General features: G+C 34.7%; 1 protein-coding gene across 3 annotated transcripts in view; it reads right to left on the minus strand.

The window, feature by feature from the left end:
* snrka (SNF related kinase a) overlaps window positions 1-15,447 on the minus strand; it is a 45,570-nt gene that overhangs the window by 19,898 nt on the left and 10,225 nt on the right. For all 3 annotated transcript variants that reach the window (XM_058745799.1, XM_058745798.1, XM_058745800.1), the window contains one exon: window positions 1-19. This exon is cut by the window's left edge and continues 123 nt beyond it. In XM_058745799.1, coding sequence (XP_058601782.1) covers window positions 1-19 — 19 coding nt within the window. The remainder of the gene's footprint in view (window positions 20-15,447) is intronic.

The following is a 15,447-nucleotide window of genomic DNA, read 5'->3' on the forward strand; positions in this document are numbered from 1 at the left end:
ACCCCTAGACTCCAGATATCTACAGGGAAGAGGGTTAAAATGTCATCAGCATTTTCAACAGACTGTTTAATTCATTAGAATAGTGAAGAGAGGAAAAAAAGAAGAAAAAAAAAACAGAGCCTTCATAGCCCCAGGAAGGCAGAATGAAACAAGACAGACAAAGGTCTACATACCTACAATGTCAACCAAGAATTTGGCAAAGAGTAACATCTGGCACATTATTTGCATTCGTTTTCAGTATTTACGATTCTCAATAAACAGTGTCTGCTCATTTTCCCATGGTAGTGAGACACTTTCACAGGTGGCTTTGGTGCAGACCTGATTTCAACTGATTTATTTACTTTTATTAGTGTGAATAAAAGCTGTCATCTATGCTTGGCTGCACACAAATGAACTGCAGGATTGCAAATGAACTGCGGTTTGAAAGAATATATACAAATTCTGGACTATATCAAATGTACCATGTGTGAACAAAGGATTTAGGATAAAGGTTAAAGGATAAAAAAAAAAAAATTATATCATCAGTTTACACATGAACTGAAAAACCCCTCCCACATGATTCAGACTGAAAAGAGCGTTCGGAAGGAAAAATATGGCATGGACTAAGTTTATTTTCAAACTCAAACGTACCAAGTTTTGAACACAATTTTAAAGGATTAAAACAACCAAAAATGAAATCTCTGTCATCGTGGTATACAAAAGAACCACGTGATTCGGATTGACAATATTGTTCTGAAGGAAAGGGGGGCATACTGAATTTCGTTTCAAACTCAATTAAATGTACTAAGCATGAACACAACTTTGAAGGATTAGTTCACCCCAAAATGAAAAGTCGATCATAATTTCACAAAAAGAACCAAATGATTCAGATTGACAAGAGTGTTCTGAGGGAAAGAGGGACAAACTCAATTTGGTTTCAAACTCAATCAAATGTACCAACAAGTGTGAACGCAATTTTTAAGGATTAGTTCATCATAATTTTACAAAAAAGAACCAAATGATTCAGATTAACAAGAGTGTTCTGAGGGAAAGAGGGACAAACTCAATTTGGTTTCAAACTCAATCAAATGTACCAACAAGTGTGAACGCAATTTTTAAGGATTAGTTCATCATAATTTTACAAAAAAGAACCAAATGATTCAGATTAACAAGAGTGTTCTGAGGGAAAGAGGGACAAACTCAATTTGGACAGATGTAACAAACTCAATCAAACGTAACAAATATGAACACAATTTTAAAGGATTAGTTTACCGCAAAATTGAAATGGTCATCATCTCATATCATCTCAAATATTTCTTGCGTATTATACTACAAAAGAAAAAAAATAAATAAATGGATTGTTAAATTTTAGGGTAAATGATCATAGTGAGACTTGCATACAGGGTTTCAGACTATGAATAAAATAGTCCCAAATGTGACAAAAAATATAAACGTGTGACAATGGCTTATGATCTAGACCAGGGTTCCTCAAATCTTGCCCTGGAGGGCCAATGCACGGCAGAGTTTAGCTCCAACCCTGATAAAACTCACCTACCTGTGATTTTCTAATGATTCTGAAGACTCTGATTAGCATGCTCAGGTGTGTTTGATTAGGGTTAGAGCTAAACTCTGCAGGAAAGTGGATCTCGTGGGCCAGATTTGAGGATCCCTGATCTAGACACTACTGGCAACATTTGGGAAAACCAGTAGAGAGCTGGCACACAGATATCTCTGGATTTGTCCTGAAGTTCTGTACAAATTTTACTAAATCACAAAATGCTACAGTTTTAAAGATGTGTGGTTTCTAGAACTGATGACAGTTTTTCTGTAATCGTGCGATACTAATGTGCAAAGTGCGAGATGCTCAGCGACTCTGTGCTCTGGTGGTGAACAGCGGAAATTCAACAGAGTTTGGGAGAAGTGGCCAAGCCCTTTAACAGACCTTAAATCAATTTAGCAGCGTGGGTGGCCCACAGACAGAGAAAAATTGGTTTGTCTCAGCCAAAATCTGCCCCACGAGCCCTGACTGTCATAACACAAGGGACGTAATTAACAAGTGCTACGGAATGTTCAATAACTAAACAGCGAAAAAACACTGCATGAGTGGTCTGCAGCAGCATGCACTTCCTAATCTTAAATCAGAAATTGTAAGTACAGCTGTAAATGAAATGAGAAAGAAAGTTTAAGCAAAACTTCCATTAGCCCTTCACTCTCCAGGGATGTCACCGCAACTACGGCAACAGTTTGCAGTGGCAAGAAGCAAACCACTTTAATAGGCCCATTTTATGAAATTGACAACACATTTGAGAAAATGGAAGAGGCATGATTTCTTGCTCTAGCTTGCACAGATGGCAGGGGTGCATTTCTAGAAGGTAATGGGAGATGTTTTATCTGATAATGGCCCCTCGGAGAGCTCCAATCTGCTGTGGAGTGTGCAGCAGTACACCTGAGGCACTGAGCAGCCGTGGTTATGCACCGTGCCAGTGGCTCTGGACCGTTTCCTTCCCTGCTGGGATTGTTCGGCTGTAATGACCTGTACACCCACAGACTGCGGGTTCTGCTCTGACCACTGACAGACAGATGGATCAGAAACAAATCTGGCCCAGCAAGAGGTCACTGTATAGCCAGATATCCTGCAGTGTTTAAAACTCTACCACTGACACCAGGGTAAACACACAGCATGCTCTACCTATGGACAATATGATTGTGTGAGCTTTGTCAGTTTTGATTATTGAATTTCAACTAAAAACAGTTCATTCATGGTGGCAGCAGAAAATAATATTATACAGAATGCAGTCTTTTGCAGCTAGATTTTTGACTATGAACAAGGGTCCTGGTCTTGAAGTACCCACTTAAGTCCCATTCACACCAAGAACAATAACTATAACTATAAATATGCTGTATGGTGATAATGTTCTGTATAAGCACACAATGCAGTTATGTAGTCTTAATTCTGATTGGCTGTGAATGTTAATCAGCTGAATTTTTTGTTATATTGTTATAGTTGTGGTGTGGACTTCCCATATTCTCAAGGAATTAAGATGACTATTAAAACTTATAGTTATAGTTATCTTCCTTGCTGTGAACAAGCCTTTAGACTTGGAGCTTTCAATGGGTCAGTGAAATAAGGCTACATATTAATTTATTCAAATATACATTAAACTGCAGTTCATACCCACAATGGTTTGACTGTGTCTCTAAGATGAGCATGTTTTTAATTTCTCATTTTAAATGTATTTAAAAATTTGTTCAGTTTGGGGTGGGCCTAAAGCCAAAAAAGGCGTTTGGCATAACATTTTGTTATTAAAACATTTACAAAATTGCTTCACTGCTTATTAATATTTGAAGACCTTTCATCTGCCAAATAAAAGTCATGCGACACGATTTTGACTGAAAGTCAGTTTCAAATATGTCCCACATGACTTTTTCAGTCATTAAATTTCAATTTCTTGAAAATGGTGTAAAGGTTTTCAAAACCAAATTCAAGAGAGAGAATCCATACAACACACGTTCATGATGCCAATGGTCTTGAAATATTAATGATTTCAAATAAAGGTCTGTGGAACATGCCTTGCTCCAATTTTAAACAAAATGTGAAAAAAAATTGAGAATCAAATGTACTCGACTGGTTTCATAATCCATCTTTAATAAGAGACTTTACATGGATAAAAGGTAGGAACTGCACAGATCATTATGAGCACCAGGAAATAGAATGGAAAGCTATGCTTTAATAAATCAAAGTCTGTTTAATTTTGTATGACCGAAGAAAGGGTATGTCCTGAATCAATGAACAGACCAATATGCTTAACTCAATAATAAAATAAATAAAAAAAAAAAAAATCATGACATGCTTTAAACAGTAGAGCATTGCACTAGCAACGCCAATGTCATATTTGTATATTCTAAGCGCACGCGTGTCTGCCGCTTTAAATTCTCGAGCTCGTTATAGCAGGATGGATTCTGATTGGCTGTCAATGTTTGTATCGTTCATCAGCTGGGAAAAAATCATTCTGAAAGTGATTCCAACGATACCGTTTCTCTGTGCCTTTATCGTTATAGTTGTGGTGTGGACTCAGCTATTCTTTAATATTGAGAACGATTTTTAGAACTATATCTTTATCGTTATCTTTATCGTTATCGTGCTTGGTGTGAACGGGCCTTTAAAACAATGACCGTGCCATATAAAATAAAATCTATTACTAATTTATTCATAAAAAAAAGTAAAGAAATCAAATGTGTCAAAAACAAAAATACTGTTATCACTCATGTCATTCCAAACCAATAACTTAATTTACATTAATGACAAAATTTTCATTTTAAATAAATGAAATAGCTTTAATGTCTATTTACTTGTCAATTTGATAAGTAAGTATTATTTTATGTATTGAAAAAAATAATCCTGCTGTCCACTGAAAGATCTGGCTGAAATAATTTGAGCACTTATGTTTCAACGCTTGACCTGTGCACAACTGTAGCTCGACGTTTAACTCTAATTCAACGTGCTGGAAAACGTTGACTCACATCATGTGAAAGCCAAGGGCGTTTATTCACTTGATGGCTTCCTTCAGCCATTCGACACAGGACTCAGCACACTATTATAACTATCACAATCAAGTTACTGATAGATCATGCCTTTGCCAATTCATTCGAGAAAAGAAACCGCGACAAAAGCCATACACAAACAAAGACACAAACTCTCATTGAGATACTGACATTATAACAATACGAAGACATTCAGAGACAACATCTCTGACATTCACAGCTCTTTGGCACATCAAAATGATCAATCCAAGCAAAATAAATCAAACAACTCATTTCTCCGTCTGAGTACTTCAAATATAAATGTATTTGGCAACAGGACAATGCCTCAAACACACTCTCTCCAGCGCTAGACAAAGACTAATGGGTTGTGGCCAAACAAAGGGCCGCTTTAGTGTACGAGTCCATCTGTGGCGCTCTGTCTGTCAGCTATGGATGAACTTCAAATGTAGTTCCCTCATAAAGAAACAATGGCTCTGTCTGTGAAGTCTGCAGCAAGTCATCAACAGATGCCATCACCATTACACCCCTCGGTGACTGGAGTGCTTTTCTTTGTGTCAAGCCGTCAGATGCAGCTCGATCCACGGTTCGTTGTCACTGTGCACTTGACGCCAGGGCTCATTATGCAAAACTTGGGTTATTTTAACCTCAAGACTGGACAATGCTCAAGCCTGGCTACATCTTCGACTGTTACACAACCTTGGTGCAAGAAATGCCTGCACTAAACATAAAATATTTACAGTATAATGTAATCCAAGATCGATTTGCTAGCATGGCGTGCACATACACAGTCCAACCCAAACTAATCTCAAATGCTTTATTTAAGCCTTTCAATGCCCTGCTGAACACCTAATACAACAAGAATGAATCAATGTATTAATAATAAAAAAATAAATATAAAAATCAATCAATTAAAGTTGCATTTAAAAATTAGTTATTTTATTTTAACAATTTAAACATGACTTTAACAGCTTTAAATTTACATTTACATTTATGCATTTGGCAGACGCTTTTTATCCAAAGCGACTTACATTGCATTCAAGTTACAGTTTTTTTTTTACATTTTATCAGCTCTTGCTTTCCCTGGGAATCGAACCCATGATCTTGGTGTTGCTAGCGCCATGCTCTACTATTTGAGCTACAGGAAAGCTATAAATATGCATATATATATTATTATATAATGGAAAACCTACAAAAGGTAATATGCCAACAATCTCATTCTCCATCCACTTTATGAAATCAACTTCATAAACTCAAAACGATGTCAGTTCAGTAATAAATCCTTTCTTTCAATATGTATAAAACACTTCTATCCTGCATCAGTGTGAAAGCAAAGCCTGCACAACTCACACACATCCTTCATGTCTCCCACAGTCTTCATATGCTGCTCTATCGACTGCTCCATACATGCATAATGTGAGTGAAAATCAGCATGTTAGACCTCTGGGGTTTGCTGTAAACTAGAGCTCTCTATAATTCACACACACACACACACACACACACACAAAGCTCACATGGAAAACTGCAGTGACCTAATATTCTCAACAATTAATCTGATTACAACAAAAAAGGGTTAGGTTTTACAGTCTGAAGAAAATAAACTCATTTGAAAGTTAAAGTAGAAGATCCATTTCAGTAGATCCGCTATGGGAGCTTTTAGGAGTGACGGTCATGCTATCGTGTTGAATGCGACAGGTGAGCTGGTATTACGTAGCACAGGTGCAACACAGCCTGCAAGCGAGTGGTGTGACTTTAAGGCGTTTTAAAAATGAGCCTGCCAATACTGTTAAGGTGTTCTGAGTGTTTTGTAAGCACACAGACATGTATTTGAATACTGGCCCAAGTCAAAACACAGACAGACACAAGGTTTTCTAAGGTTTTTAGAAAAAAATTAAATTGTACATAAAAAATTAATAAATAAAATAAAATCAGTACAATAGGGCACAATGTACTGCATTAACAAAGATTTATACTTCATAAATAAGCTTTCCATTGATGTATGGTTTGTTAGAATAGGACAATATTTGGCTGAGATACAACTATTTGAAAATCTGGAATCTGAGGGTGCAAAAAAATTTAAATATTGAGAAAATCGCATTTAAAGTTCTTAGCAATGCATATTACTAATCAAAAATTAAGTTTTGATATATTTACAGTAGGAAATTTACAAAATATCTTCATGGAACATGATCTTTACTTAATATCCTAATTATTTTTGGCATAAAAGAAAAATCTATAATTTTGACCCATGCAATGCATTTTTGGATATTGCTACAAATATACCCCAGCGACTTAAGACTGGTTTTGTGGTCCAGGGTCACATTTAGGAATAAAGGAATATTCCATTTTTACCTGTATTTTGAATTTTGCATTTCATTGCTTTGTGTTTTAGGGTTAACAAAAATGTCTGTAAAATGAATAGATAATGTCCTTGCAGAAAATAACCAGTACATTTTCAGTTATTTATTGTTTTTAAACAGTGTACCTTCACAAAACACCATATGTACATTGTATTATCTGTAATTTACTATAAAATACTGTCAAATTTATGGTTCTTGCAAGTAAAAAAAAATATGAATTTGCATTCCCAGAAATTCACATGATTGCATTTTATATAAAAAGTTTAGTTTCTTCTCATTTTTGTTATCTTGTTTCTGTTAAAGGCTAAATTAAATGCCAAGTAAATTGGAAAATTAATTACAATTGCAATGAAATGTAAGGTTAAAAGTTGTAAAACATGTAATTGCAAGTAATAGCACAGCATAAAATTCACACAATTAGAGGCGTCATGCATTTTCGTAAATAAATACGATGTGGTTTGAGTTCAGTGTTTTGTTCAATTTTCAAACCCTAAGTATGAGTAATAGTAACACAATCCACAGGACCGCATGACAGAAAGCATGACACTTTCAAATACACAAGACCTTAACTAGTGCTGCACTATTACATAAGACTCACTGGACAACTGGATTTCATAAAGTCATAAACTGAAAAAAATTATGTACAGTTCTTCAACCTAAAAAAAAAAAAAAACTGGTCCAACTCTAAACCAGATGTCTATAATTGCAGTTTGCCAAATGTTAAATCATAAAAAAATACTATTCAATAACATTTGATTAAATGTCATTGGTAACACTTTATTTTAGGGTCTCTTAACTAGTTGATTGGTAGCATGCATATTACTAGAATATTAGCCATTTATTAGTAGTAATTAAGCACATATTAATGCCTTATTCTACATGACCTTATTCTACATCCCTAATTCTACCCAATACCTAAACTTAACAACTATTGCACTAACTATTAATAAGCAGCAAATTAGCAATTTATTGAGGGAAAAGTCGTAGTTGATAGTGAATAAGTGTTCCCATGTTAGTTACCCTATACTTATGTAACACACATCACAAATTTTTAGTTACACATACAACGACTCATGGCATTTGTACACTTACATGATGGATGAAAATGGATGAAACATTTATTTCAATAAATATAATACTGGTGCAGACAATTTACAAGTCAAATTATAAAGCCACTTTAGAGCTAAATAAAGTGTTTTTTTTGTTTTTTTGTTTGTTTTTTTTGGCAACCTGATGAACATCTTAAGTACCAAATGAATTAATTAATTTATTAATTAAAAAGCAAATACAAAAATGAATAAAACATGCATTAAAAAAAAAAGTTAATATATTAACTTACTGCTTCAATTTTGTATGTTTATTTGTCAATTTAAATAGTGACTATCATTCAATTTTACTACATTTTTTAAATTCTAAATGTATTTATTTGTAATAAATGATTAATTGATTTGCATTGCACTCTATTAAACAAAATATGAAAGCATTTAAACATTAATTTTTAAGAAATAATAGCACGGGCATAAAAAGCCATTTTAGAGCTCTCTCTCTCTCTCTCTCTCTCTCTCTCTCTCTATCTCACATACATGTGTGTGTGTGTGTGTGTGTAACATCCTGTGACTGCTGACCTAAACCCATAAGGACCAAAACAACGAGGACTATTTAAGCTTCAGGGCAGGGCAGGGCCTAAGGGTTTTTGAATGTTTGTGGCATCTGTGTGCTCTAACTGATGCTCCAGCAAGAACTGAAAGATACAGATTTGTAGCACATCCTTGTTTGAGGGCAGTAGGTTCATGAGGAAAAGAAGTGCTTTGCCCTCATTTGTCCCATCACTCCTAACCACTGCGTGCCCTCCTTCTGTGCCATCACAAAATAAAGAGTCCTATTGAAATAAAGGTCAGACAGCTACTGAAAAGACTCACTGTCTGAGAAGAAAGGTGTGTGTTACTGAACAAGGAAGTTGCGTGCAAAAACACACACACACACACACACAAAACATATGAAGTGCCTAATCACTGCACAGACACCTGCGACAACAGAGAATACCAACTGGGGAAGGCCAGTCAGTTTTATTTTTAGACATTAATAATGTTCTCGGCTCACGCAACTAGATGCCAGCTGATGTTGCTTGATATTAACCGAGTCCTCAGAGTTCAGAAAAACAGATGAACCAAAACATTTCATCTGAAGAGACCATCAGGGAAACCAATCTTGATGTGAGCGATGAAGGGAACAACTGGCATCAAAAGAACACTGCAAAGTACTGAACACTGCAAATTCTTCTGCTGTGAACCACCATGGTACGGTTATCTAGTTGTATATGAGGTTGCTAAAATTGTAGAAAACAATTTGATACATGTTAAATCAATCAGAACGAGTTTAAAATGACATTGTTTTTCAAATAAAGTTTGTTCATAAATGTAGATGTCGGTTTATAATTAAATTTAGCCAACAAGTGTTCCAGATTAAAACCTAAATGGATAGTTCACCATCAAGTTGTTCTGAACTTGTATGAGTTAATTTTGTCAATTGAACACAAAGAAGATATTTTGATTAATGTTGGTAACCAAACAGTTGATGGTAGCTACTTTGTTAGTCCCCCTCCCAATACTATGGAAGTCGATGGCTACCATCAACTGTTTGGATACCAACATTCTTCAAAATATCTTCTTTTGTGCTCAACAAAAGGAAGACACTCATACAGGTTTGTAACAATTTGGGTAAATGATGACAGAATTTTCATTTTTGGGTGAAATTTTGGGTAAACAACTGTTTTACGACAAAGAATGTTGAAAAAAAAAAAACAAGCAGCAAAAAATAAATATAAACAAAAAGTTTGATTTATTTTTAAGCAAAAATGTTGTGGTAAGTATAGACAAACACAATGTGATACCTACTTTAATAGTTTTCTTTTAAATAAAATATTAAATATTATTATTTTTAAGAATTTATATAATTATATTACATTAGTTACAGTTTAGCAGTATATATATCTCCAGTATACCAAATTAAAAAAATATTTTTTTAAGTATTTTTTTAAAAATCGTAAAATGCATTCAATTAAATGTAAAATTATTTAATATTTTTCCTTTCATATAAAATATTTATTAAATCACATTATTACTAAACTAAACTATTTTGAATTATGTATTGATATATGCATTTTTATTTAATTGTTTAATTATTATTATTTTTAATCCTTTATTCATTTATATTTATGGTGACTGGGCCAGTGAAAATATTGGCTGGGCAAGTACAAATCTGGACCTGACAAAAAAGAAATAAATAAAATAAATAAATAAATAAATCTTGTTTAGCCCTGAAAGAGTGGGACGCATCAGTGAACCTGCACCTGGAGCTTTTTTCTTCTGTCCTGGTGCCAGGTCTGATGGGTGATCTGAACCGGGAGGCAACGTATCTTTGGAAAACCTCAAGAGTGCTGGACACACCTGGTTCAACAGCGGCAGCAGGTGTTACCATAGCAACCACCGGCCTGGATTAATGGCCCTCCGAGTGGACTTCACATTGTACACCTGTCTCAGGCAAAATCAGGAAAAGCAAGACGCTACTCTAAACATAGTTCCTCCATTTCCTTTAATAGCCTGCACCATCCATCTCTCACATTTGTGTTCTGCTCCCTCTCTCTGTGATCCAGAGCTTCAGCCTTGCACAGCACAGAAGATAGAGATATGGGAGGAGAAGATACACCTCACTGCCGTCCCCTCGTTGTGGTGCCAGTGCAGCAGAAGTGACGGGACTCGCGTAAGCGTGCAGGCAGCATATGTGCCTTGCTGGTGCTTTAATTAGTGATTGGGGATTAGTCACTTGGCAACTTTCTCTGGTGAGCTCACTGCTCCGGTTCTCCTCTCCAGTAACCAGCCTCAGAGCGGCCCAAAGAGGAGAAGTGTGCTGCTCTGACAGAAAGTACGCATCATTTCCTCTTCTAACACACATGCAAAAAGAGTCCTTCACTGTTAACTAGCCTACTCCAATGCTGGTGTAGGGCTACTGCACCTCACAAACCGACAGAGGCTAGTCAGAGCTGACATCAGTCTGTGGTAAGAGTTGGTTAGAGCAGGAATCTTATATATATATATACACATACACACTACCTTTCAAAAAGTTTGAAGTTGGTAAGATTTTTTAAAACTTTTTCTGAAAGATGTTTCTTATGTGCAACAAGGCTGCATTTATTTTACCAAAAAAAAACAAACAAACAAAAAAAAAACAGTAATATTACAATTTAAAACATCTTTTTTTTTTTATGCAATTTATTTCTGTGATGGCAAAGCTGAATTCTGAACACCCATCAATCCCTCTTCAGTGTCACATGATTCATTAGAAATCGTTCAATATACTGATTTGGTGCTTAGGAAGAATTTCTTATTATTATCAGTGTTGAAAACAGTTGGGTTGCTTAATATTTTTTGTTTTTATGGAAAGGAATTAATTACTCCATGATTCTTTGATGAATAGAAAGTTCAAAATAATAGCATGTATTTGAAATGGCAAATCTTTTGCAACTACGTAAATGTCTTTACGGTCACTTTTGATCAATTTAATGCATCCTTGCTGAATAAAAGCGCTAATTTCTTAAACATAAATAAATAATGATATTATATATACATATATAATATTCCACAGTGGGATATCTTACTGACCCCAAACATTCAAACAGTATTAACATAAATCCAGCTCGCCTTAGGGTTTTCTTACCAGTTATTGGCAAATCATTCCTTTTTCTATATTTCTGAACATTTTCATACCTTTTGTCATACCTTTAGCAGCCAAGGTCAAGGAAATGATCAACTGCACTGCACTTTTGTCAGCTTCATTCCATTGGTTAGGGATGTCTTGATACCAATATTTGATTAGCTTATAATAACAGCAGCAAAATTGTCATGCTCTAGATATAAATTTCAATATTGCACCAAAAACATATACACTACTAAGCACAGTTGACTAGTTGACTATTAATATAAACAAATTAAAACAATGGCACACATAGCCTTAAAGCATTACTCAAGTAAACAATGTTCCAAGGTTTACCAAATCATTATTTGAGCAAACAGTCAGTAATGAAGAAATAAATTAAAAGCAGTGAGTGGTTATCTTTTCTTCTGGGCAATATCATTGCTTTATTAATATTAATGACATAATAGAGAGCGGCAGGCAGGTCTATTAGCCTAATGCACTGTCAAGGCAAAATGCAGCGATTTGTTTTGACTGTTTACAGCAATACCGCACCAGGATAGGAACGTGCGTTTGACTTTTCACATGCAGAGCAGCATCCCATACACTACGCACAGTCTTCATGTAGCACGTGCCGATTGTTCGAATGCAGCCACCTGTCATTCAGACAGCAGTTCAAGTGTCAGTACTTTGAAATACCGACCCTGTAAAACTGGTATTGTTACTTAAAAAAAAAAAGTATTGACAAAGTACTGGCATTTTTTTACCTACCCAAGTAGTAAAAATAAAATATTATTGCATTAACATACTTCGTCATGATGGTTGTATTGCAAAGATATTACAAACCATCCAAACTAACTTTTACATTAGATTTACATTTATCTTACTTAAAGGGATAGTTCACCCAAAAATAAAAATTCTGTCATCATTTACTCTCCCTCAAGTAGTTCCAAACCTGTATGAATGTCTTTGTTCTGCTGAACACAAAGGAAGATATTCTGAAGAATGTGGGAAACAGAGCAGTTCTGGGGCACCATTGACTTCCATAGTATTTTTTTTCCTACTATGGAAGTCAATGGTGCCCCAAAACAGCCTGGTTACAAACTTTCTTCAAAATATCTTCCTTTGTGTTTGGCAGAACAAAGAAATTCATACAGGTTTGGAACTACTTGAGGGTGAGTAAATGATGACAGAATTTTCATTTTGGGGTGAACTATCCCTTTAAGATATTGTGGCATAATGTGAGACTGAAAATTAGCTTAATTTATGTTAAATTTCAACAAATAATTAATTTTTTTTTTAAACACAAGTCTATACAAATAATGCAATAACTAGAGCATAAGTGCCATGATGCATGCATGATGTTCTGATGAAAGATAACTTCAGAAAAAGTCATTTATAGCAGGCGTGAGACGCTCTAGGAGGTGAACCTGAGCTGTCGACTTGAGCTGAGGGACTCTGGAAGTGTGGAGGAAAGCTGAGAATATTCACACACAATCTGCACTCCAGCCATCAGTCTTTAGGTATGTGTGTGTGTGTGTGTGTGTGTGTACACATTTGCCTTTGGTGATGGTTTCTGATGATTGAATGGACAGGGTTCTAGATAGATGCAGCTATAAAAGAAACATCACACATGATACCACTACAAGGTGACTTTTGAATGTGTAAAATGGACTAGTAGACTAGTAGAATAAACGCATTTTTAAATGCTTTGCAGGAATTTGCAGTTTGAAAAAAAATGTCTAATCCATATAGTTTTGTTGATAAAGTTCGATTTTCAAGATAGAACAATACAGGAATGTAACGTTTAAAACAAACCAAAAGCCTTGCGAACTCTACTGTCATGGAGCCAATAAACCGACCAACCACGGTCAAGACTGAATTTACAGACATCAGTGTTCATGGTCCTGGAATTCAGCTTGTGTTTCCGGTGTTTAGTTTATCATACAACAAATCGAACCAAAGTCAACACTACAGAGCTTAAAGAAAAACATGGAAAATTTGAGCTTTGCTATAAATAATAAATATTTAAGATTACAAGGACATAATGTTGACACAAAGAAGCCACTATTTTGCCATCACTTAATAAGGAGACTATTTAATTAACAACATCCAAGGACATGATTTTCCATGTGTTGCTTGTTACACATACTTCAGTGATCTCATTTGATTTGAAATAGGGCCAGTATTTAAGACAGAAGCTCTGATTTGTTTGTCAGTATGACACCCTGCATAAAAGCCCTGTGATTACATGAACTCACAAAAACTTTTAAAAAATGCATGCTCGTCTAATAATCACATAGTCTGTCTCTGAGGCTGCTGATTTAAAAACTAGCTAAACACAGACAGTGCTAGACAAATATTAAAGTCTATTTTTAGCGTCAATCCAGTAAAGGCCTGTTCACACACAGCAGTACAGATAAACAAGAAATTTGCAAACAATTTTGCACACAATGCATATGGTGTTGTCGTTGTTTTTTTTTTTTACATTTTTAGAGTATTAATTAAAGAGCATCTGAATTCAAATCAGTCAATCATATTAGCATTTAATTTAGAGAGTATTTGCAAAAACAAACACAAATAAAATAAAATAAATTAAACATGAATTGAATGTGTGTCTTCATTTCAATAAATTCCCATGAATTCAGGCTTTCAATGGCCGTGGGAAATGTTTTTAAATCCTGTTGCACAGTTTTGCTGACTTGTTCAGGTGTAAATATGTTAACTTAGGCTTGACTAAGTGAAGAGTTCAGAAGTGACATCTGAAGGAAACCAACAGGTACAAACACGTCAAGGTACGATTCAACATTTTCATCAGTCTATTTAATCAGATAATCATCATGCATCACGCTATCAATCAAATAACTGAAGTGGAAAAGTCAAATTCCTTTCAGAGTTGCCATCGTTTCAAATGACGGAAACTTTCACAAGCCTGTTTTTCTCATTACAGTAAAATCTCATTCATTTTATTATAATAGATAGCTTAGAATGTCAATGCCAAGGTAAAAATGTAATAAAAATAGATTAAGGATAGGTTAGGATAGTCAAGTATCTAAGGTTGCAATCTGATTCAAGGACAAATGAGAGAGATGCAGGAGTGTAAATGGTGTTCCAATAAATATACCTATCCATAAACTATTAAAGTTATAATCACAAGATTACAAATAAGCTGCTGTCATATGTTTTTTAGATGTATTGTACAATGTTAAGTTGTAAAATAAGTATTTTTTTCAATGCTAGTACACCAACTTGAATTAAATGAACAGCATAATAATGTCCATATCATCTAGCATATATATATTTTCTTGTAACCTTGTTACAAACACAGCTCAACAAATAGAAGTGTATGCAGAGCAGTAGGTGCTACACACAACCACAATACAATACAATGTTACACTGAAAAAAATTATTAATTGAATTTACTAATTTTTTTAAGGTAAGAGGTTGCAATCAATTTATTTTAGCTACATTTAAATAAATTTAGTTTCAACCAAAAAAAAAATATTTAAATGTAGCTAAAATAAACTGATTGCAACCGCTTTACCTTAAAAAATTTTGGTAAATTCAATGAATCTTTTTTTTTTTTTTTCAGTGTAGGTTATTTTCCTCAAATTTGACCATCTGTGTAATTATAGAATTTATCCTGGTTTCACTTAATATTTCATTGCAGTTGAGCTGAAATGCATACATTTATAAAAAAGAAAATCGCAATTCAAGTAAATTGAACAATATTGGCTTAACACAGGGATAAACCCATCAGATATTAAACTATCCCTCTCCTGGTGCATTTATCCACATTACAAGAAATTACCACAAATGCACACTGAGCCTGAAAATTTTGCACGTTAAAAAATAAATATGACCTCACGTTGTGTCAATC

The sequence above is a fragment of the Onychostoma macrolepis genome, chromosome 16 (assembly GCF_012432095.1).
Source record: "Onychostoma macrolepis isolate SWU-2019 chromosome 16, ASM1243209v1, whole genome shotgun sequence".
In the NCBI taxonomy this organism is placed as follows: domain Eukaryota; kingdom Metazoa; phylum Chordata; class Actinopteri; order Cypriniformes; family Cyprinidae; genus Onychostoma; species Onychostoma macrolepis.